We start from the raw sequence: 22,665 nt of genomic DNA on the forward strand, positions 1-22,665 counted from the left end.
AAATGAACTGTAACTACTTTTATTTTTTTTTTACATAAATAGCATATGAAACTTTGTCGGATGAGAATAAACGAAGAGAATATGATCAGCTTGGCCGTCATGGAGGAAAAGGAAGTAATGGAAGCCCGTTCCATCAGTCATTTAATTTCAACTTTGACGATCTGTTCAAAGACTTTGACCTTTTTAGTCAAAACTCACGGTCAAAAAAGCACTTTGAAAATCACTTCCGAAGTCATCGGGAGGCTCACAATCGGCAAAGACGTTCTTTCCAAGAGTTTTCTTTTGGAGGTGGACTGTTTGATGATGTGTTTGAAAATATGGAAAAGATGTTTTCATTCAGTGACTTTGAAAATGCACACAGACACGCGGTGCGAACTGATGCCAGGTTTCATGGATCCAGCAAGCACTGCAGGACTGTCACTCAGAGACGAGGAAACATGGTTACCACATACACTGACTGTTCTGGACAATAATGTTTCCTTTCTTCTAAACTTTTATTCTTTTCTCAACATCTTCATAACCTTTCTTGGTTTTGTGCTAACATGGAAGAAATTCTCTGAACTGTGTTTTCTAAAAAACACTTAAGCTACTATAAAGAAGTTGTAGATGAAACTAATTTTCAGAATAGAAATAGTATGCTGTTGGGAAGTAAATGTGTCAACAACTGCTTAGAATGGGAGAGAAATAATCTCATGTGACAGAAAAAGTTATATATATATTTTAATTTAGTAAAACTTTCCCTAAATTTGACCATAAGATATATTTTTTTCATTTCAGAAACGTAATATAATTTTTTTTCATACAAGCCAGTTCAGGACTGATTGAATTACTGGTGTGTGGATTGAAGCAGAGGAGGTACTTTAATTTTGATGTGCTACCTTTTTTTCTTTTTAATCATTTCTTTCCAAGTTTGCACTTGCAGTTTTTACCTGATACAGATTTAAAGTGCAAATTACAAAATTTACACAAAATGGAAATGTGATTTCCCTGGATCTTTGTTACTCTCTCTAGCATTGCAAAAGTATTACTAACACCCTTACTTTTTGAAGTTGGAAAATAGTGAGGGAATATGTTAAGAATGTGAGTGATGTAGAAAATAGTTTTATTTCTGAATTGGCCTGAAGGGATCTTAGGATTCGAATAACCCTTGACTTATTTAGGGCATGTAGGGATATTCATGAATGTAAGTTTGTGTGCACACAAGGTTTTTGTTTTGGTTTATTTTCCCTCTCCTACAATACAAATATCTCTCTAACAAGGTTTGGAAGCGCACACCCAAAACACTCTTGTTTTATGCTTACTATATTACCACATGTGCAATGTACTTTTTATAACTCACTTTATTGAGATAAAATACCCCTATGAGATCTTAGGAACTTCAATAAGATAAGCTTGCCTTCAGATTTGTGGTGTTCCTGAAAGGGTCTAAGTAAAAGCTACAGTGTTTAGATTGACAGATTTATTACCTGTCAGCAGAAATTTTTCAGCGTTGTGATTTGAAAGGTAAATTCTTAGCCTAACCATAGAGTAAAATTGAAAATTACAGTCCTTGTATTCATCCAATGCCTTGTGGGGCTGGAGACTGCTAATAAGGGCAGTACTAATGGGTATTGATTTCAGCACCATGGGAACCCACAACCAGTGTCAACTAGTTGCAGTTAAAAAGGAAGGAAAAATAACCAGAAAATGCTGCGCAACAAAACCCCCAAATACTGATGTTGAGCTGATGTCAATCAAAAAGTTCTGTTCTAACTCTTTTTAACTAGTCATACAGATACAGTATGTTAAATAGTCTGTCCCTTTAGGGCTGGGAGGTAAGAATTTACCTTTCAGGTTGATTGCATGAGCAAAATAAGCATTTAAACTAGCAGTGTTCTAAACAGTCTTTGAGTTTTTAAAATCTGTATTAAGAGATTTAACCCATTGGTTCTCGGATGGATATTGAAAGCTGCCTATTTGCTAAGGAACTTTAGCCTTCCCCTCAAGCGTATGTATTACTGCTTGTTCAGTTTTCATTGCCTAATCCTTGGAGTGGATTGTCAGGTTATATTAAGTGCTTTTCCTTTTCTGTGTTCTTCTTTATTTATTAATAGACTAATACCTCATATATGGTCTTTATTAAAAGCCAGTAATTTGTGCAACATTATCGGAATGTGCAATACTCTTAATAGTAGGAAAAGTGCTGGATTGAGTGTGGTGTTTTTTCACCCTTTCTCTGTGTAAGTAGAGATTTTTGTTTCTTCTGTATAATTTAATATATGATTCAAGGAAAAGTTCTACTTTGTGTAGCTTTCTGCATTTATTTTCTCTAACATACTTCATTAGTCCTGTGCATGCATCAAACTGTCTGCCCAATTCATATCCTATGGGCATCCAAGTGAACAAAATATTAACTTAAAGTTATGAATTACTTTCTCTCACAAAGAGAAGTATTTAACATGAGAGTATTTGTGAATGTCCTTTGGTGAGAGGCAGCTCCAGAAATGGGATGCAAAGGTAAAATATTAATGCCTTTCTTAGTCTAGTGAATATTTTCTTAATTTAAAAAAAAAAAATTTGATATAGTAGAATGAGCAATTCACTTGGGTCCCCTCTGGAACTCTGAATTCGAGGGAACAGAAGGTAAAATGAGCACCGTAAATTGTAGGAAAACACATTTAACCCCAAAAACTCAAGTCATTTAAGTGACTGTGCAAGTTCACGATCATTTGAGCTAAACTTTTAGGTGAAAATAAGAGTCCTGGCTATTTCTAGACTAGTTTCATCTCTTTAAGAATGCTCCAATCTTAGTACAAAGTATACTTGTTCTCCTGGTCTTTTTAAAGTGAATATAAAACAGATAAGAAAACCAATAGTGTTGCTATTTTTTTTAGCTGATCCACTTTAAAAAAACTTCTGCCTAGTCTATTTTAACTTGATTTCACATTATTTCTCCTAATTATTTGTCATGGCAGAAACAACAAATGCTTTCCATTATTTCTATGGCTTCTCCAGGTCACCTTTCTGGTTGTTTTAGTTGTCAATCCAAAGGAAATTTTGTCATGAGTATTGCAGAAACCGGTAAATGGCTGTCCCTGTGGTTTTCTATGATGGGTTTGCTTTGAATAGACTTTAGCTGGGGAAATTTGGGCGGGCTCTCCTCAGCCCAGAGTCTTCACTTTCATGGCCCTCAGAACACAAGCTTGCAAAACATGTTGTGCTTCTCACTTATTCAGAGCTCTTGCACATTCTTTCCCTATTTATAGTGTTTGCTTCATGGCAGGCTCCAGCGGAAGTCCTGGTATAACCTTATGACACCTCTGACTTCAGAGTTTCTTAAGTGCCATCTCTGATCTCTCTTTAAATCTTAGGAAAATACTCAACAAAACCAGTTTTTGTTAGATATGGGTGAAAAATAAAATAAAATCCTGAACAATTTTTTGAAAGTAATTTATGCATATGTAACTCAAAATGATTTTTTTTTTAAACCAGAAAAGAAGTATTTTTTCATGTTTGTTTTTTGCCATTGTACTTATGAAACACAATATCTAGTGGAGATTAAAGTACTGTAAAATTCATTAGAGTGCCATTACATTAAACATGTGAAAATTAATGGTGTGATGTCTTTTTTTGTTTCTTCAATATATAGATGGGAAACCAAATTAAAGGGGTTTATGTGGTGCTTGTGTTTTATGGAATGTTTTGACCACTACATTTTCTCTGAATGAGATGTTGGGGTTACAGGGAGAAGAGAGTGGAGTTGAAAAACATTTAGTTGATTTCACCTGATTTGTATTTTTTGGGAATGGCTTGGAGTTAAAATATTATGCCTTTAAACAAAGCAGGCAAAAAAAGCCTGTGCAAAAGGAATTTTTTTTTTTTTCTGAGAAGCAGAGGGTTTAAGAGCTGAAAGCTTCTGCCTGGAGCTGATGGGTCACTGCCTGTGCTCTGCACTGCTGAGGTGTGTGAGGGCAGTATTGCCAGTACTAGAGGTGGCTCTGAAGCCAAGGTCAGCTGCTGTTGTGCTGATTCACAAGACTGCTTGATCGTTTTTGTTTTCTGGGTCTAATCTTCAAAAGGTGGAGGGTATGAAAATTTTGGGATTTGGTTTGCCTTGTCTGGCCATTTCTCATTAGAATTATCTTCCCTGGAACTCAAGCAAACTGTCATCTTAATAATGCAAGCCTAGATTTTGAGGACTAAATGTGTTGGAAACAATGTAAGATCCACATTAGATTTTTAATGATGAGTGTGTGTGTTTTAAAAAATCACTTGTAAATTGAAAACTCGTTAAAAGTGCCTGTTGGACTTGAAAGCCTTGTGTAGAGTTTTTGGTTGTTTAGCAGCCATGTATGGGGCTCCTTTCAGAATAAAATGCTGCTCAGAGGATTGTTTGGCTCTGGCAGCTGTTGTGGTTGAGTCTGACTGGTCTGCCCTCAGATAGTGAGTGATTCACACAGCCGTGCTGCTGGCTTCTGTCCTTTGGGCACCTGTTCCTTCAGGAACAGACAGAGACCAGCTCTGTAGAGGCTGCACTCAGCAGTTGTGCTATCCATTGACATCCACACTTAGCAGTTGTGATATCCCTTGACTGTCAGTCACTCCTGGTATAAGTTTGAATCAATTCTAGGTTATGGCTGTGGTTCACCCTTGATTCCAGTTTCTTGTTTTGAAAAGTTTTTCAAAACAGCAAACTTCTTCAAAATCAAACAAAAAATATACACAATAGTAATAAAAAACCCCAAACAAACCAAAGCCCAACAAGACTGCTTTGAAGTGAGGTACTCCAAAGCTTAATTTGGGGCATGTTACCTATTATGCAGTAGTGTGTGATTCAACAGCACCTATTTTATGACCTACAATGGAACTGAAATGAACATTACTGCTTGTGTTTTGTACCTGCTGAGATTGCAGTCGCACCAGCAGGTGGTGTGGAGATGCTCAGATCCCTAAGGATGTCTGCAGGATTCTGCCAAGGCTCTGAGACACTAGCCGGAGATGGTAGACCATCTTGTCCAAGCAGCTCTTCTGGGACAGTCCACCAAGGAATGAGTGTGACCCTGGTATTAGTGTATCCTTTTTGTGTGTTTGCATAAAAAGGGAGGGGGTTGTGCTGGGGGTTGTATTGCCTTGTGTTGCTGGTCTGTTGAGAATCTGAGCTGTGTTTTTCTCTAGGCTGGCAGAAACTGATGGTCCCCTAAAAAGCATCCATCCGTGAGGAGAGAGAAGTGTCTGATGCACCTTTGCTCAGCCCAGCTCCTGATCTCCAGCCATGGGCAACTGGGAATGGGTGCTGACAATTGGCTCAGTGGTGCTGGTGTGGTGGAACCAGTGTTAATCAGTGTCTGGCTCTCTCAATAGTTTGAATCATGAACTTTTCTTCAGTACTGTCTCATATGTTAAACTGAAGAATTCTGGCCAGCGTACATATGGTAGCCAGAAGCACAAGCAGACACTGTTACTGTCACTCTAGATAGTTATGCTGGATTTAGAGGAAATGAGAAACAAGTGCAGAATATTGGGTAATGTTCATCAAGGGAGCCTGAAGCTATACTCGGGTTGCTGCCTTAGGAAGATTGTTTTAATTCCACATTGAATGCTCTTGTTAAGCACCGCTTGTTAGTAAAATTTTACCTAGATATGATAAAGAAAATGACGTTTTAGTGGTTGCTTGTTGGATGTTATTGCTGTAATCTATTCATCTCCTACTGATATGGGAGTGTGGATCAGGAAAGATGAAGCGAGCTGTCTGGAAGTTGCAATAGTTTAACCCGTTTTACTTTAGGATTTAGAGCTTGCAAGATTTTCAGCCTTCAATGTACAGGATTTTAGGTAGTGATCTAATGACAAGTTGTATGTTATGCCCACGCAGCAGTAGTAACATACCTGTCTCTTCTGCTGTGCAACAATAGGCACTTTAGGGAGCTCAAATTATAAAGTGGAGCTGAAGTGCCTGTGCTGTGGCAGCATTTACCAGACTCCACCTGGCTGAAGCAGGGGAATCCATTTCAGCATCATAATTGTTTATGCTGAGCATGCAGAGCTCCAGCTGAGGGAGAAGGGACTCTCTGCCTAAATTGCTTGATGAATCCCAGCAATGAATTTGATTCAGTCTTTCTGCTTTAATATGTAAATTTTTGCATTGAAAATTGTTTTAAAATAATATGGATCTTCAGCCTGTCATGCTGTCAGGTGGTTCTGCCACCTCTTGGTAGTTCAGACTTGGAGACAGATGGGGAGGCAGGGCAGAGGAAGGGCTCAGACTGTTGCTGGGAGCAGAGTGCAGATGTTATCACTTGTGTACAAATAAATTAAATTATTACCTGTACAGATGGAGCATAAATATAGCTTTTTTCTGCTGGGAGCTGAATGCAGAGCTTGTGTCTTGTTGGTTAAAATGTTATTACTATAACGACATATACTGTCTTCACCTCTTCTTACACCCTCCTCCCCTCTTTTTTTTTTCTGCTCTTGATGACTGATGACTCTGCTGCAGTTGCTGTATTTTCCCCATTTGGCAGTGGCTATACTAGTTATGTTTCTACTTGTTTTGCAAGTTCTTGTTAATTGACTTTCGTCTATATATACAAAACCTATTTTCCAAATCCAAATAGGTTTAGGGGTTATTTAATAGTGCAGACCATTTAAATGAAACCTAATTTTCTCCTGTCTTTCCCCATCTCCTGTTGAGTGAGCTACATACACAGCATGAGGTTTTGTACTGGTTTTCTGCTTTTATTCTGTCTCTGGGAGGACAAATGATACCTAATTTGGCATAAAGTGAGACAGGTGCTGACAGATGATATCTTGTATAAAATCTGCTGATATAAATTTAACCTAAAAATATTTGGGAAAAAATATCCCTGGCAGAATAAGTTGGTCTAATCAGCACTTTGTGTGATAACCTTGAAGCTTAAAGATAGGCAAACCTGAAACCCCACCCAACCAAACCTAAATCCACTACCTTGGTGAGTGTGAAGGTTAACCTGAGCAGGGAAACTATTTTACAAAATTTCTTCTGTGTTGAGGGAAACAGACTTTTTACCAAATGATAAAATAAATACCTGTAAGAGATAATGGAAGGAAGTGGCTAGAGCAGTTATACCTCCACAGATAAGTTTATGTTGCTAAAATAAAAAGATTTATTTCAACTTATGGGCACCTAATGAAATCAACATAGGGTACTCTATGAAGTTATCCCCTTGTCAACTGAGTATTATTTACACTTTCTAAGTACTGTTCTGCATCTGCCCATTCAAAGTATTTGCATCAGCTTACATATCCTTCACTGGCTATGAAAATGCAAGGAGTTATCATGAGTTATTGCTGCTTAGACCCACAGTAACTTATTGCATGATCATAATTCAGTCACGCCTTTGAGCCCTGACCCGAGTTACTCATGGTTACATAAATAATCTGAGAGCCATGAGGAGAGATTTCTTGACTCCTGACATTGTGCTCTTATCATGAACCTGATTCAATCTATTCTGCCTCCTGAACCAGTGTCAAATTAACAGACTGCTTCAGGTAATGTTTTTGGCTGTGTTATAAAACATGTCCTGTGTACAAGGTGCTTCTATTGAAACTTTTTTCTTCTGTTGTGTTGAGGGTGGATCAGGAACTACCCCTTTTTATGATGAAAATAATATATTTTTTGGTATGTGAAGAACACATAGGTAGTTATTTTCACATCTGTGGGTTTACAATAGTTTAATTGGTCTGTGTACTGAAAAGAATGTGGATAGAATAAATTGCAAGCTCAAAAAGACTATGTTTGAAAACGGTGGATTGTGCCATAAAGAATGGGCAAGCATGGAGAATGGGCAGTTTGTCACAGAGCATCACAGCTGCCCGATAAGTGGCCTTGATCTTCCAAGGAGAGTGCATTTGAAAGAGGGGATATGACTGCATTAGTGCATTTATGTGCTGCAGGAGTCCTGTGGATACACATTATTTATGCCTGTATGTAGCATTTCCAGTAGGTGGCTGACTGTCACTTCACACTGACTTAAGTACTGTAAAATAACAGCTGTCACGCCTCATGAGACCCACAGTCTATTCCAACAATATCACAAATCTGTTTACTTGCTGTCCATGAAGGCTAAGAGCCACAGAAGTGCTACATGGCACAGCAGTGCTTCCCTATGAAATAAGCAACAAACCATCTTTAGTGCATTTTTCTTTATACCATGCAATTCTTTTCCTGGCAAACAAATACACAAATTAGGCTCAGAAAATATATTAGTCATTTAACACAGTCTAGGAATACAGGCTTGTTTCTGTTGTACATGCCTAAAGGTTTTACTTCATTTCAAGCTGATATGTGAGGTGATTCTGACCAGAAAATTGTTGATTTTTTTGCTTGTTTTTTCATTTTTGAAAAATAAATCCTATGACAAGTTGAGCTTTCTGTAGAGACTGTGTTTCTTCTTCCTGAAACTTATAAAGAAGTGCTGTAAGAGGGGAAGAAAGTCACTTCTGAAAATTTGTTGGATTAAGAATGTGAAAGAACAGCTGTAAGGGTGATCTCTTTACACTTACTGACTGTATAAGTAAATTATCAATGTGAGTGAATATTGGTACTTCCAGCGAGGCTTGGGTGATTAAACAATGAAGTGTCAAGTGGAGATTGAAGTAGATGAATGTAAGGTGATATTCATGATGTAAAATGAAATTTGATGAGTAGGTTTGATGATCACTGTTAGCAAGACCTTGGAGTCCAGGAAAACATCAGCTCTGGGTCTGGGAGAAATGAGCAAATTAGACCAGATTTTAGGAAGGAGTAAATAATGAAAAGAACATAGTTAATGCCACCATATAAATCCATGGTTTACCTAACCCTGGACTCTGGCCAGTTCTGATCCCCTGATCTTTAAGACACAATGTTAAAACTGGAAGGCATTTGGAAAATGGCCACTGGGATAATTAGATGGAAGAGTTTGCATATGAGGTTTGGATGAGCAAATTATCTTTCTTCAGCCTTGAGAAGTAGCCTATGGGTAATGCACAGGCCTTGTCAGTGGTAATGAGGTCGTGGATAGGGTTTGTCTGCTCATAGTCTTTTGCGCTACAAGGACCAGTCAGTTCCAGGAAAATAAAGAAAGTAAGCTGTTCTTCATACAAGAGAGAGTAGACTTACAGAATTCACAAAAAATAGGGTGAGGACAGTATTATGAGAGAGGTTCAATTTGAAACTGGGCACATCTTGGAAGAGTTTTCTGTTGGGGTTTAATAAACATATAAATCTAGTCAAGTTCAGGAATTTCCTGAGCAGAAAATATTTAGAGCTAAGGGGAATAGAATGGAACACCAACAAAGGTGCTTACCCTGTGCTAACCTTCTAAGGGGTTTGCTAATGGAACAGTTGAAGAGAAAGTACTAGACTTGAAGGACCTTTGGCTTGAGCTAGTGCAGCCATTCCAATTTTTTTAAGGCTCTTAAAATTCCTTACTATATTTACATTTATTAATCATCTTGATAGGATTTTTGTACTCACTTTCCAGCCTGTTAGTAAGCCATCTTTTAGCAAGTGTAATTTTACAGGTGAATTTGTACTCAGCTTGATGTGATGTCTGGCAGATACAGCTGTCACTCCTAACTCTCAGTACTGTAGTTTTTCAGAACAAATTTTGACTACACACTTAGAGTTATTCATTAATGTTATTAATGTTATTTAGTAGAAGAAAGAACTTAGTCTTGTTCCCTTTTTCACCCATATTTCTTATGACTTGTGATACGATGCCTGGTCTTGTGGCAGCCAGATTGTAAAGTCAGTGGATAGCAGCTGCAAGTTGCAGTCTGAATTCTACAGATTATAATAAAAGAGAAAAATTAAGGAATTAAATGGGGTTAAAAGAAGGGCAAATATATTTTAATGAACATTAGAAGAATTTGAGTCCTATTTTCATTACTCATCATGTTTTTTTGCAGAATACTAGAAACATGTACGTGTACATGCACTATAAGTAGTGGTGGGAGTCTGGGAGTCTGGCAACTCTTCAATCAGAATGGAGAAATTGCTTTAGTTTAACAGATAGAGGAAGCTTTCCATGAAAATACTTTTATTACCTAATTTTTCTTTCCTTGGACAAAGGGTAGATGAATAATTCCATGGACTAGAGGATTTAAATGCAATAAGTGACTTATATGAGAGTTTGGGCAGTTCAGGGCCTTTTCCCCAGGGCATTGTAAATTGGCTAGAATTACTTCCAAATAAAGTATGGTGAAGAACTCTCAGATCATTGCAGGCTGATGGGACCAGGGGATTTGTGAGTCACAGGGTACAAGGTCGAGAACTGATAAATCAGTTGAATATTATAGACAGCCTCTGTCTCCTCAACAAGTGTTCAGCCTTTATGAACAATCCAGTTGTCTAAAAATGCTTCTCTAAAAATGATTACAAATATCTCTTAAAGCAAGTTTTTGGGAGAATGCATCTGTTAAGTCCAAGAGACTTGCAGAACATTTTTTCAAAAAGTCACATCTTTTCGAAGAACTGTATTATCTATTTTAAAGAAATTCATGTGAAAGAAAAAGGGATATTGTTTAACTCTTAGTTTTATAATAAACTAATGATTTTCCTGAATGAGGTATATTTTCTTCTGTAAAAATTAATGTCTTTCCTTAGCACTTCAAAAATTAAAGGAAAATTATCCTCAGTTTTTCCAGATGTGTACTTTGACCTAGTGAAAAATTAATTTGCCATATTTTCATACATAATTTGGTATGCTAACAGTACCTTATCAGTCCTGTTCAGTCTAGGACTATCTGAATGAATGCTCCTATCTAGGAACTGATCCAAAACAAGGAGGTGGTCCAAATACTCCTGAGCTTTCTGAAAACTCTTGTTTCAAAACTTTCTGGAATTGGGGGTTTACCTGGCAGCTGAAGGGAATATCAAATGAGCATTCAGCAGTGGCTCTACAAATATCTCAGGCACAGCTTTACTGATAACTCCTTTTATCAACTACAGAGCTATCATACCTTCAAAAGAGAATGGGCCATACATGGGGTTAAAATGCTGAAAGGCACATTGAAAAAATTGATTTCTTCCCAATCCTATACTGCAGCTTCATAGACAAACAGCACATACAGTGAACCTGCACAGGCTTCAATAGTGTCCTCAGAATACAAAGAACCACAGTCTGAACTGTGCCAGCTCTGCCTTGAGGATAGTCCAAGGAGATGGGTTAGAAACGGATTTGCAGAGTTTTTCAGCTCCAGGTTTTTGGAGATCAGCCAGGCCTTGGCATACTTGAAAGCAATTAGGGAAAACAAAACAAAACAAAGAGCAGGTCAATGTAATATTGCTGAGAGCTTGGCGTAGGCCATTTATTGTCTGAATTAACCTTTCACACCATTTTTTGATAAAGTTGATGTTGTGCTGCTGAGAAAACAACATTTTTTCTCTTGTTTGTGAGGAGAATCTGAGACTGAATGTTTCCTGAGGCCACGCCAAAAATAAAGGGAAAGGAAAACAAGAATGTGCTCCTGGAGGCCAAGGTAAGAGTCAAGCTGGGGCATCCTGTCTTTGAAAGACTTAAAGCACAAGCTGCTACATTGAGGAATGAACCTGGCAATCCTTTGGGTACTGTAAGCCAGCTCTGCCTGCATTTTGTTCTTTTCTGTCCATGGCAGCTAAAATCAATGTAGCATAAGAAAGGCAAAGAACCAGGAGCTTAACTAATTATGGAGTCTCTGCTGGCAAAGCCATAGTAATTCTTCTAACCCTGCACTCTCTTTAGTGGTGCTCTCCTGCTGCCACACATGAAAAATGGGAACTGCCAGAAGCCTTTTTTTACATTAGCAAAGAAGAGGTTATTAATGTGGCTTTATTAAACTGGAGGAGGAAGGGGCGAGGGAGGTGGGTGAAGCTCTGCATTCTTGTCTCCACAGTTACAATGGCAGAAAACCATCAGGTTTCAAAGACAAAGCTGAAATCTGAGGGGGGATAAGAATTAAAATTCACAACATTCGCTGATGGATTTTTTAATGATAAAAATACTAAGTTTTTTTTTAATATATAGAATGTTCATTTTTAGGTCTCATATAGAGTCTTTCAATGCAGTTATCCAGTTGCTAGCTGGGCAATTTAAAATCAAGACCTCATGTATTTCATGCTTTGCAAAAAGTCTGAAAAACTGAAGCTCCTGGAAAGCAGCATTTTAACATTTCACCACTGGATGGAGATAGCACTCCAACTCTTGTGAGTAATTACTTCTTGGACTGTAATGAAATGCCTTGTGATTAAGAGGTTGAATAATTAGTGGACTGCAACTACAAACAAAGGAACAGCAGCTAGATTTATGGCAGAAAATGTTTTGAAGGTACATCCCCCAGATTTGAGCTTGACCTATATTTATGGTGAGAAAAGACAAAATTTAGTTGAAAAAAATTAATTCCACATCTCCCTCCACATAAGGGGTCAGTGGCACATACTAGCAAAAACCACAGGAAAATAAAGCAAAGCTTTTTAGGATCCTTTCTATTTTTCCTGACAGAAGGATCCTTCAGCTTTGTGGGTTAGTGCTGCAGGTAGCAGCTGGGGTTTCTCCAGCAATGGTTGCAGTGGATATCATGTTTGCAGTGAAGAGCCTTCCCTTATTGAAAGTAGCAGAGAGGAGGTCACTGGATGGGAAGATGCAACAAAAGGAATTCCCACCAACTTGAAGGTTGGTAGGAAAATTTTCAGAGATCACTGCAGTTCAGGGGTAATAGTATAGATGAGGCACAGCCTGCCCTGTCAGGGTTAGTTTCTCTCATCAAGTGTGTTAAGGCATTATCACACATTTTCTTCTCTCTTTGTGTGTGTGTGCATGTGTCTGCAGGTTCCTGTGCATGAAAGAGGGAAGGAGAAAAGCCCTGTGGTGGATTTTAACCCAGTACCTTATTTATTTGTACAGGGCTTTTGAATTTTTTTTCCAATGATTTAAAGACAAATAAATGAATTCCAAGGTAATTTAATTCTTATGCATTTTGTGAAAATAGCCAGCCAGATAGGTTGGAGACTCTTGAAGTACCCTGACTAAAGGCTGAAGAGTAAACTCATTTAGTAGAGAGTCCACTCTGAGAGAGATCTTATAAGTGCCCCTGCCCTGGCAGAAGCTTTAATCAGAGCTTGCAATCAACCAGAAAATAAGAATAACTACGGACAACAAGACTTCATCAGTTCAATAAGCACTAGAACTTTTCCTTAAGAGCCACAGAAAAGTTGACCTATTCCATTACCATTTCTCCTCTGCCTCCAGGTCACAGAGTCTGTACAGAGTTTAAAAGCCCAGAATTTTCACAAATAAAAGCAGCACCAAAGCAAATAAAATCCACTGAAACTGATTTTTCATGTGTCTGCTTGTTATATTCAGGCAATGTTTTTCCAGACAGCTGTGACATTGCATAGTGATTAGTTGGGTGAAGCTCTAGAGGGAAGGGGCATGAAAAAAGGAGGCTGAACATAAAAGAGTGTGACAGGTTCTAATGTATGCCTGTCACTTTTGTTACCCAAATACAATATCTGTAGGATCAATTATATGCTGATTTACATGAAAATGTCGTAATTTTTTTATGAAACCAAGATTTCAAGTGTAATTCCTTTGCCCACAGCCAAGTCTGATGTAAATCTTCAAGAAAAAATTCTTAAATGTATTTAGGTTTCCTATTCCTGGGTGAAATTGTCTGCCAACTTCACCATCCAGGATGTTTAGGGTGTCTGGTGCTGAGACAAGAAACCTGATCAGTATGATGGGAAGAGTTCTAAACCACTCCAGAGAAATGCAGTGTTTAGGAATGAGGGGGAGGTGACCTTCTGCAGGTAGGATTTGTTTGCAGTGACAGAGAGAGGTTTGCAAGCACGTGCCTTGTTATTTACTTATTCGTGTGCTCAGCTATTGATATGTACCCACCTCATTGTTATTCATCTGGTAAGCTGCTGTTTGCAGAAAGTGGTGAATACAGAAGGGCCTGAGAACCACCTTCACTATGTTGTGTGAGCACTCTGACTTGAAGAAGGCTTGGGCTAGAGGGAACCAGCTTCAGTTTTCTTGTCCACAATACTTTTTTGCTGTTTCTGAGGAAAACCTGATGTAGTAGCTGGTAAGGAGGGGAATCTGCTGTTATGCCAGTCAGCATGAAATTATGGACTGTGACTTTGTTCAGTGATAAACTGTTTCAGAGGAGAAGCCCTTTGAGGAAAGAAATATGTCAAAAAACTAACTCTGTTCTAGGTGCTTGATGTGGGAGCAGGGAAACATACTTACTGGATTACCTTTAGAGGATAGATTAAGACATGAGAAACAGAACAAAAGGCAGGCCAGGAACACCAGAAGCACACCAGAATGCTTGTAGTGGTGATGAGCTTGGATGTGCTGTAGATACATTACAAAAATTGTGTGCATGATTGGCAGACAATAGCAAAGCCAGGGCTCTAAGCAGAAGCAAAGAAGAGAAGCAAAACTCAGCCCCTTGTGATGGTGAGACACGACCTGCTAAACAACACGGGACCTTGTGGGTGATTATCCATGATCATTAGAATGGATCTGAAAGTTCAGCATGTGCTATGTTCCTAATCTCTCTCCCTGCTCCCTTTGTAACTGATTGCTGTGCATGTATGACCTGACTAATCTAACAGAGCCCTTTCTTTCTCTGCTTCGTGCAGCAGCTTGCAGTTCCATGGGCACCTCATGGGGTGTCACAGTGTGGTCAGACATGCTGGGGATCCTATGCAGCCTTCCAGGCAACCATGGGAATGATGTCCTGGCATCTCTCTGTGAAGTGCTCCACCCCTCCCCAAGTGCCAAAGGCAGAGCTGAGTGTGCTCTGAGGTGTCTGCTCTTGGATATCCCTTCAAGCCAGGCAAGCACCTCAAGCCTTGCCTCTGACAGCTGACTGCAACTGCACAGAGCCAAACAATACTTGTGGCTAACTAATCCATGCACAGAAGAGCATGTACTTACATACAGGCATGATTTCTTTGCTGGATGATCTCTGTGCTCTAGCACTGTACAAGTGCCACAGTGCCACAGGAAGGCTTTTGGAAGTTTGTCTTCTCATAAGGAAACTTCAGAGGCTGTGTCCATTAGATTGTATTCATTCACCGTTCACTGCTCTTTCTCCTGCTGTAGACCTGTAGTAAGCAAATGCTTGAGGAGAAGGAGGAATTTGTTACTAGCATTTCTAACTCATACAGGTGAGTGGGTTTTCAAATCAATATTCTGGTTCCTTCTCAGCTGCTTCTTCCTCCAGACTGGCCCATTTTCATCAGTCATGAAAAGCTTCCCACTCTCAGCAAATGACCACTCCACATGATTAATCACTCAGGTCACAGCCATAAAGAGATCTGCCAGTCCCATAACTTCAAAGCCATCTCAACCAGGCAATGTGCCAGCTTGATTAAGGGGCTTGCTATGGCAAATGGGAAGATCATTGGTATTTGGTGCTGGGAAAAAAACCTCAACAAACAAACCAATAAATTTTCACAGAGAAAGGTAACAGCAGGTTTTCTGAGAGCCTGGGATGCATTCACATTTCTGAACAGCTAAAATACCCTGTGTTTGCAGGCAGTACTGTAGCATATGAATGCCAGAGCAGTTATACCAAATACCTTTTCTGATCAAATCCTCTACAGGACCTAGCTCAATTCTCTCTCAGTCATGGAAAGGGAGACAGGTACAGTAAGAACACCCAGTAATACATGATAACTTACTGCTTAAAGCATTGCCAAACAATAGGATAGCTCCCACTGATGGCATCCAGGGATTTTATACAGTTAAATGCCTTCTGGCTTTGTCTTACACTGGGTCTTTTTTTATTAACTGAATTGCTTCAGCAGTTTTCTGCATGATGAATGATGAAAACAAACCTTGGCATGTCTAGTGTCCTGTGTGACATGCTAACAAGGTTCTCTCAAGGACAAGGTTCTTGAGAACCTCCATGACTCAGCAATGGTGAATCTGAAAGCCCAAAGGATAAGTGAGCTATGTGAATATCCCAGAGAATCCAATTTAATACACAAAGGAGTGAATGTGGTTTTGTTTCAATTTTAATCAGCAATCCAGTTTTGATTCTAGTTTTAAGCAAATCCTGAAGGTTACATAGCAAATTTTGGGTTGACCTAGAACTTCCAAAGTAATTGTTCCTTGAATTTGCCCTAGATACTGGAGAGTCTTGAACTACCAAAGGGTTTTTCTTGAACCTCCTTTTTCTCTGACTTGAAAGATTTGCAAGGAAATATCATTAAATCATTTTGAAATTTTGTGAAAAGTTCATCTTAGGTTGATAGCAAATTCTGGAATTTTCTTTTTGCAAGGAAGCAAGTGGCAGTGTTGAAAGCATATAACCCAAAGCAACAGATGGGATTTTCTTTTGTTTCCCCCTAGGGTAGTCACTGGCCTCCCTTTAAAATAAAGGATTTGAAGTGAAAGGGAAGATAAATCTTGAACTGTACCTAGAGAACAGCAGGTATTAAAAGAACCATGAAGATTACTGTAAAGTGTTTCAATCTTGCTCAGAGAGAATCCCCATGTTTTCCATGAACTTATAAAATGTTTCATTAGTTAAATATGCCTCTACTCATATATAAAATGTAAGGGCTGTTCTCTGCCTTATCTAAAACGATGCCACTGTTTTGTGTGATGTGGGATTTGTACTCATATCCTGCTTGCTTGCTTTAAGTTGTTCCATTTCACTGGTTGTCATTCCCTCCTGCTGTTGTGTGGACAATGCAAAAAAATCCATCAGCAGCTGTGTGAGTTGGGTGTGTGTGAACAAACCCATCCCTACTGTGGCTGTGAGGTGTCTAGCATTGTGATTATACTTATCTACTGAGAATATCTCTCTCCAGCAAAGATGGGTGCTCTGTGGCATACTGAAAGAGGCAAAAGGAGTGAGGTGTGCTCAGCACATGCAGGAAGCTCTGGGACTGCCACAAGAAAAGATCAGGCTGGGCATGGTGCTGATGACCTTAAAGACCCTATTTGTGCAGGCTTTCTGCTAACAGGAGATAATGACAGCTGTTCCCAGGGTAAACAGTGAATAGTACTTCAGGAACACAACAGCTGTGGAATGTTATTTTCTGATTAGTGCTCTTCAACAACCCAGAGAGATTTGTAGCAGTGTTATGGTTTCTATTTGTCACTCAAAATTATGGCAGTGTTATTGCAAAGGAAGAAAAGTTCCTGGTGTGTTAGCAACTCGTATTTCTGGTGCAGGAACAGAAATTAAACCACTGACCTCACCAGTCATTCTGCCTTTGCCCAGACATGTTTGTATTCAAAGAGTCCCAGGATGATAAAATGAGACATAAAGATCTCCTTTGATGGTCAAGCTCCTGAAGCCCACTCAGAAATGAGTCACTGGTTAAAAACTACCTTTGAGCAATTTTCAACTGCCATTCACAAAGTCAAGCACTCCACTCTGTTCATGTTCCAATTAGCCAAAGCCAGGTAGGTGTTCTCAGGGGGCTACATACAGAGAATACAAATGCAGGGAAAACTTCCTGATGTGCCATACAGAAAATAGGACACAATAGCAGTGTAGGGAACGCTGCTGTTTCTTCTCTCATCCTACTCTCTTTTGCACTGTTTTCCATATGTTATTGTGTGAAATTAATTCCTAAATAATGACAGTAACACTCCCTTTAATTCAGTTATTTTTCTTTACAGAACAGTAATTAAGATTCCACATTGTTCATGTTATTGCTAATTTTGGAAAACATAGCTACTTTGTTGAGGATTGCAACATAAGTGGTACCAATATATCCCTGTGGTCTCTCTGATTCCAATTTAAAAGGCGAATAAACAAAATTTGCAAAACACTAGTTTTCCTAATGGCAGTATTGTGTTCCCATTCCATAATATGTATTGTATGTTTTTGTAAATGTGTCTGAACAATATACATACATATGTGTGTGTGTACACATTCTGTCTTGCATATGTAGCAGCTTCCTCTCAGTATTCTTTAATGAGTCACAGACACACAGAATGTAAATAATCAGGCTTGGAAGAAACAATTGCAATTCTTTTCCTCTGTAACAGGAGGTTACAATCCTCAGTGCAGAATGTGTGTGCTATTAACCTGATGCCTTAGAACATATCAGAATGGTTTCCCTTGTGAAAATGCTGACAGGAATATTTGCTTTTATCATTTTTGTGCAGGATCTAATAATGCAGATTGAAAGACCAGTCTGGAGAGGAAGTCACAGTTCAGCATTGTTTACTTTTTTTCTTCATACTAGTTATGTCTATTTTAATTTTGCCTGGTCTTACCTCGTTTCCTCTATTCACATCCTTCTATTGCAGGACAGAGCAAGATCTCCCTTTTAAATTTCTGTAGAGGGTCTACTACCATGGAGCTGACACTAGAGCTCTTCTGTTAAGGTAAACCTGTGTCTTTTAACATTTTCACAGTGGGACAAGGTGACATGATCAGCACCAGAGAAGTTTGCTTTAGAATAACCTGGCTCAAGGGGCAGCTGAAGAAATTTAATTTCATATCTCATCCTGAAAAGGTGAAGTGAGACCTGAAGAGAGGAATTGCCACCCCTACCTGTGGGCCACACAAGTACTTTCCATCACCACAGTTCTCCAGTGTGCATCATATTTGCCATGCAAAATTCTGAGTCTGCCAAAATGGCCTGTTTGGGACGAGGTGGGTGGTCACTCCTGTTTTCAGAAGGGAAAGGGAGAGCTGCAGTGGGCTGTGCTACAAGACAGAGACTGTGCCTTGTGCCTTCCAGGGAAAAAGATCCCAGATGCAGCTCTACAGGAGCATCTGCTAAATGCAGAAGAAAGAGCCCAGCTTGTCTGAGGCCTCTCAGCTTACAGGGACTTGAGAGAAGCACAGAAGCAAGTTGCATGAAGAAATAAATAAGCAATATTTTGTCTCTGTATTGCTAGTGGAACTAAACCCCCTTTCTTTTCTCCTGATGCTGTGGTACTACATGCAATAATCAATTTTCACTCTAAGAGTCAAATGATTTCTTTGCAAAATGCGTTACTTCTCAAGTTATTTGTATCTATTATTCATTGATATTTTCCATTAATTTCTTCTAAAAAAATTGTCTGAGAAGCCATACCAGATATAATCTTGGAACAATGTTTTGACTAATTTAATATTTACATAGGGAAAAATTTTGAAGGTTTCAAGATGCCCATATAAAAGCCATATTATACATTGTATTATAAACTTAGCAAAAGGCAAGCTATTTTATGTGATAGTTACCATGATGGACAGATAGATAGCACACCATGAATAGAGACTGCTTTTGGCAAGTCTAAGAAGCACTTTAAGAACAACATTTGAAATTATACAGATTGAATCTTACATGAACCAACTCTCATGCTCCAAGCACTGAAATGAGAATAACAAAGATCAAAATATGATGAATAGGAGGACATAACTTCACTGATATCATTACATCTCTAAAATATGTTCTGTAATTAGAAGGGATTGCATGCTGTTGTCAGAAAATACGCAATTCTCTTATTCTGAAGTTATGGCAATTTTAATTTTTATTTTAAGTGTATTGTCTGACTTAGAATTGTCAGTCTATGAAATACACATCAGTAGACAAATGGTATACACTACACTGAACATCAGCTGCAGTAAGACAACTTCTCCCATCTGTATCCTTTCAAACCTGGACTGCAGGGGATATGGTTGCATATCTGTAGATTTTGATGTATTTGGTCTTTTTTACCTCTCTGGAACTGTTTAGTGGGGCTCCCAGACACATTTGCCTAAAAGTAAGAATTGAGACAGAAGACTTTATTTGAAGAAGACTATGGAACTGGAAATTGCAAATTGCATTCACTGCTGAAGACCTGCACTCCTCCTGGTGTGTAAAAATACATGAATTCCATCATGATTCACTTTCAGCTTTACATCTCACATTACCTTTTATTCCCTTTGGTGTCTAAGAACACAAGCTGCCTAATTAAGTGTCACTTTCTACTGAAGTCATGTTTTGAATTTCCTGCCTTTGAAAGGACACCAAGAAGAAGTTATTTACCCACCCTTCCAGGAGACAGCATTTTTGTTCATCACCTCTCTATTGGCTGAATAAGTGATCCAACATTAAAAAGAAAAATTGCCTCTGGTGAACATAACTAGAACTTTGAAATATCTTGGGGTTTATTTTTTTCTTTTTTTTCATGTTGCTTTTCATTTCATTGAACAACATTTGTGATGCCTCTGTAAACATCAAACACTGATTCGTGGCTCAAGTTTGTAATTCTTTTTCAAGTGATCCTTTCCTTTCCTTTCCTTTCCTTTCCTTTCCTTTCCTTTCCTTTCCTTTCCTTTCCTTTCCTTTCCTTTCCTTTCCTTTCCTTTCCTTTCCTTTCCTTTCCTTTCCTTTCCTTTCCTTTCCTTTCCTTTCCTTTCCTTTCCTTTCCTTTCCTTTCCTTTCCTTTCCTTTCCTTTCCTTTCCTTTCCTTTCCTTTCCTTTCCTTTCCTTTCCTTTCCTTTCCTTTCCTTTCCTTTCCTTTCCTTTCCTTTCCTTTCCTTTCCTTTCCTTTCCTTTCCTTTCCTTTCCTTTCCTTTCCTTCCTTCTTTCCATTCCATTCCATTATTTTTTTCTCTCCCTCCCTCCCTTCCTTCCTTCCTTCCTTCCTTCCTTCCTTCCTTCCTTCCTTCCTTCCTTCCTTCCTTCCTTCCTTCCTTCCTTCCTTCCTTCCTTCCTTCCTTCCTTCCTTCCTTCCTTCCTTCCTTCCTTCCTTCCTTCCTTCCTTCCTTCCTTCCTCCCTCCCTCCCTTCCTCCCTTCCTCCCTTCCTCCCTTCCATCTTTCACACCCTCCCTTCCCTCGTTCCTCACTTCTCCTTTTCCTCCTTCTTCTTTCTTTTGTTCTCTTCCTTGTCTTTATTTCTCTTTTGTTTTCTTTTTCCCTGTGTATGTGCAGAAATTATTACAGAATAATAAGCATAAAGAGAGCAGAGTTCTAATAAAAATGAACCTGTCTTTGCTCAGGCTAAACTTGAAAAATCAGCCTAATATATTCTTTAGGTAAAGAGACAGGATATGATTTCCTTCTTAGCCTTGAAACTAGTAGTATAGAGTAAGATTCTGCTAGATTGGGGTTATATCTCTGATCACTTAATGAATGGTTTCACAGGGTGATAAAATCACTGGGATTGGAGGAAGACACCTCTTGGAGATCACCTAGTCCAACAAGCTGCTCAGTTCAAGGGTAGTTGGGGCAGGTTTCTTAGGGACATGTTTTGGTTGGGTTTTGAGTAGATCCAGCACAAGGCAGGGAGCACCACCTCTCTCAGCACCCTCACAGTAGAAATTTTCCCTATATTTATATGGAATTTCCTCTATTTCCCTTTGTGTCCTTGGCTCTTGGCTAGACTCTCTCCAGTAGCTCCATGTCTGTCTTGCAATGGGGAGCCCAGAATTGGATCCAACACTCTGGGTGTGTCTCACCAATTCTCAGTAAAGGGGAAGGATGATTTCCTTCAGTCTGCTGGCAATGTTTCTCCTAATGCATCCTCAGGTGCTGTTGGCCCTCTGCTGCTGCAAGGATGTAGTGCTGGCTGATGTCCAATTTTGCACCTGCCAGGACTTCCAGGTCCTTTTCTGTAAAGCTGCTTTTCAGTGGTTGGCCTCCAGCCTGTAATATTGCCTGGGTGTTTTTCTTCCCAGGTACAGGATTTTGCACTTCCTTTTGTTGAACTTCATGGGAATCCTGTTTGCTCCCTTCAAAGGGAGATGTTCAACCTTCACTCTGCTTTCAAATGGTAAAATTGATCATCAAGGAAAAGAACCCTCGAACACTCTCAAATGAAAATGTGTTGTTCCTGACAAAGAAGGATTAAGAAGTAAAATGGGAAATGCAACCCATCTCTTTAGATATAATAGGATTTACCACATGTACTTTCATTCCTAGTGTTAAACTTTATTGAAATAAATCCCATTACACTTAATAACTGTACAGATTAGAGAGTCTTCTAAAAGTGACTGATCAGTATTAAAAGCACAATTTTAATACCTTATGTATCTATGCTGAGTCTGAAAATTGAATAAATAATAAACATTCTTTAAAAGGATTTTTCTGTGGTTAGCACTCAGTGTCTCTTGTTGAAAAAAACCTTTATTTTTTTCAGTGATAGGAAAATGGAAAAAGAGGTTACTGTACATTATTTCAAGACCTATGAAAGAAGGCTGAATAAATTAATCTGTGGAGAATCAACTAAGAAGATTATTTTGCTGTGTGAAAATCTGGGTTATTATAATTTGCACTGTGTCTTAAGACAAATAACTGGAAGAGCAGTATAAAGCTGCTAGGTTGAATCACAGGATATCTCTCATAAAATATGTTTGGAATCAGTGTGAAGGACATGCAAGAAAAAGTAGCTTGAATGTGTATTTTTTGTTTAATAAGAATTGGCAATGCAGCCTATGCAATGCATTACTACTGACTTGCACTTCTCTTAGTAGCACCCCTACAACTCCAGTGGCTTCAATACCAATTTAGGTATAATTTCAGAAATATCAAACAGCTTTTCAATTAGCTTTTTCAATTTAACATGACTCTCTTTTCTTGTTACATGTCATAAGGCTGTAAATCTTGGGCTTTTTCTGTGTTCTGATCCAGACTCACTGAAGGGGACTGATAGCAGAATCTGTCCCCAGGTATTTTGTACATTTAGTTGCTGTGTTTCATTTGTAACTACTGCTTGCAGAATGTAATA

At 38.8% G+C, this 22,665-nt stretch overlaps 1 protein-coding gene across 3 annotated transcripts in view; it reads left to right on the plus strand.

The window, feature by feature from the left end:
- The window catches only part of DNAJB9 (DnaJ heat shock protein family (Hsp40) member B9), a 33,389-nt gene that overhangs the window by 5,734 nt on the left and 4,990 nt on the right, over positions 1-22,665 (plus strand). For 2 of the 3 annotated variants that reach the window (XM_056481833.1, XM_056481834.1), the window contains exon 3: positions 43-3,592. In XM_056481833.1, the coding sequence (XP_056337808.1) occupies positions 43-473 (431 nt within the window). In that variant the 3' untranslated portion in view covers positions 474-3,592. Of the gene's footprint in view, positions 1-42; positions 3,593-22,665 lie in introns of those variants that run through there. The other variant, XR_008839614.1, reaches the window with a different exon arrangement.

Source organism: Oenanthe melanoleuca, chromosome 1A (genome assembly GCF_029582105.1).
Source record: "Oenanthe melanoleuca isolate GR-GAL-2019-014 chromosome 1A, OMel1.0, whole genome shotgun sequence".
Lineage (NCBI taxonomy): Eukaryota > Metazoa > Chordata > Aves > Passeriformes > Muscicapidae > Oenanthe > Oenanthe melanoleuca.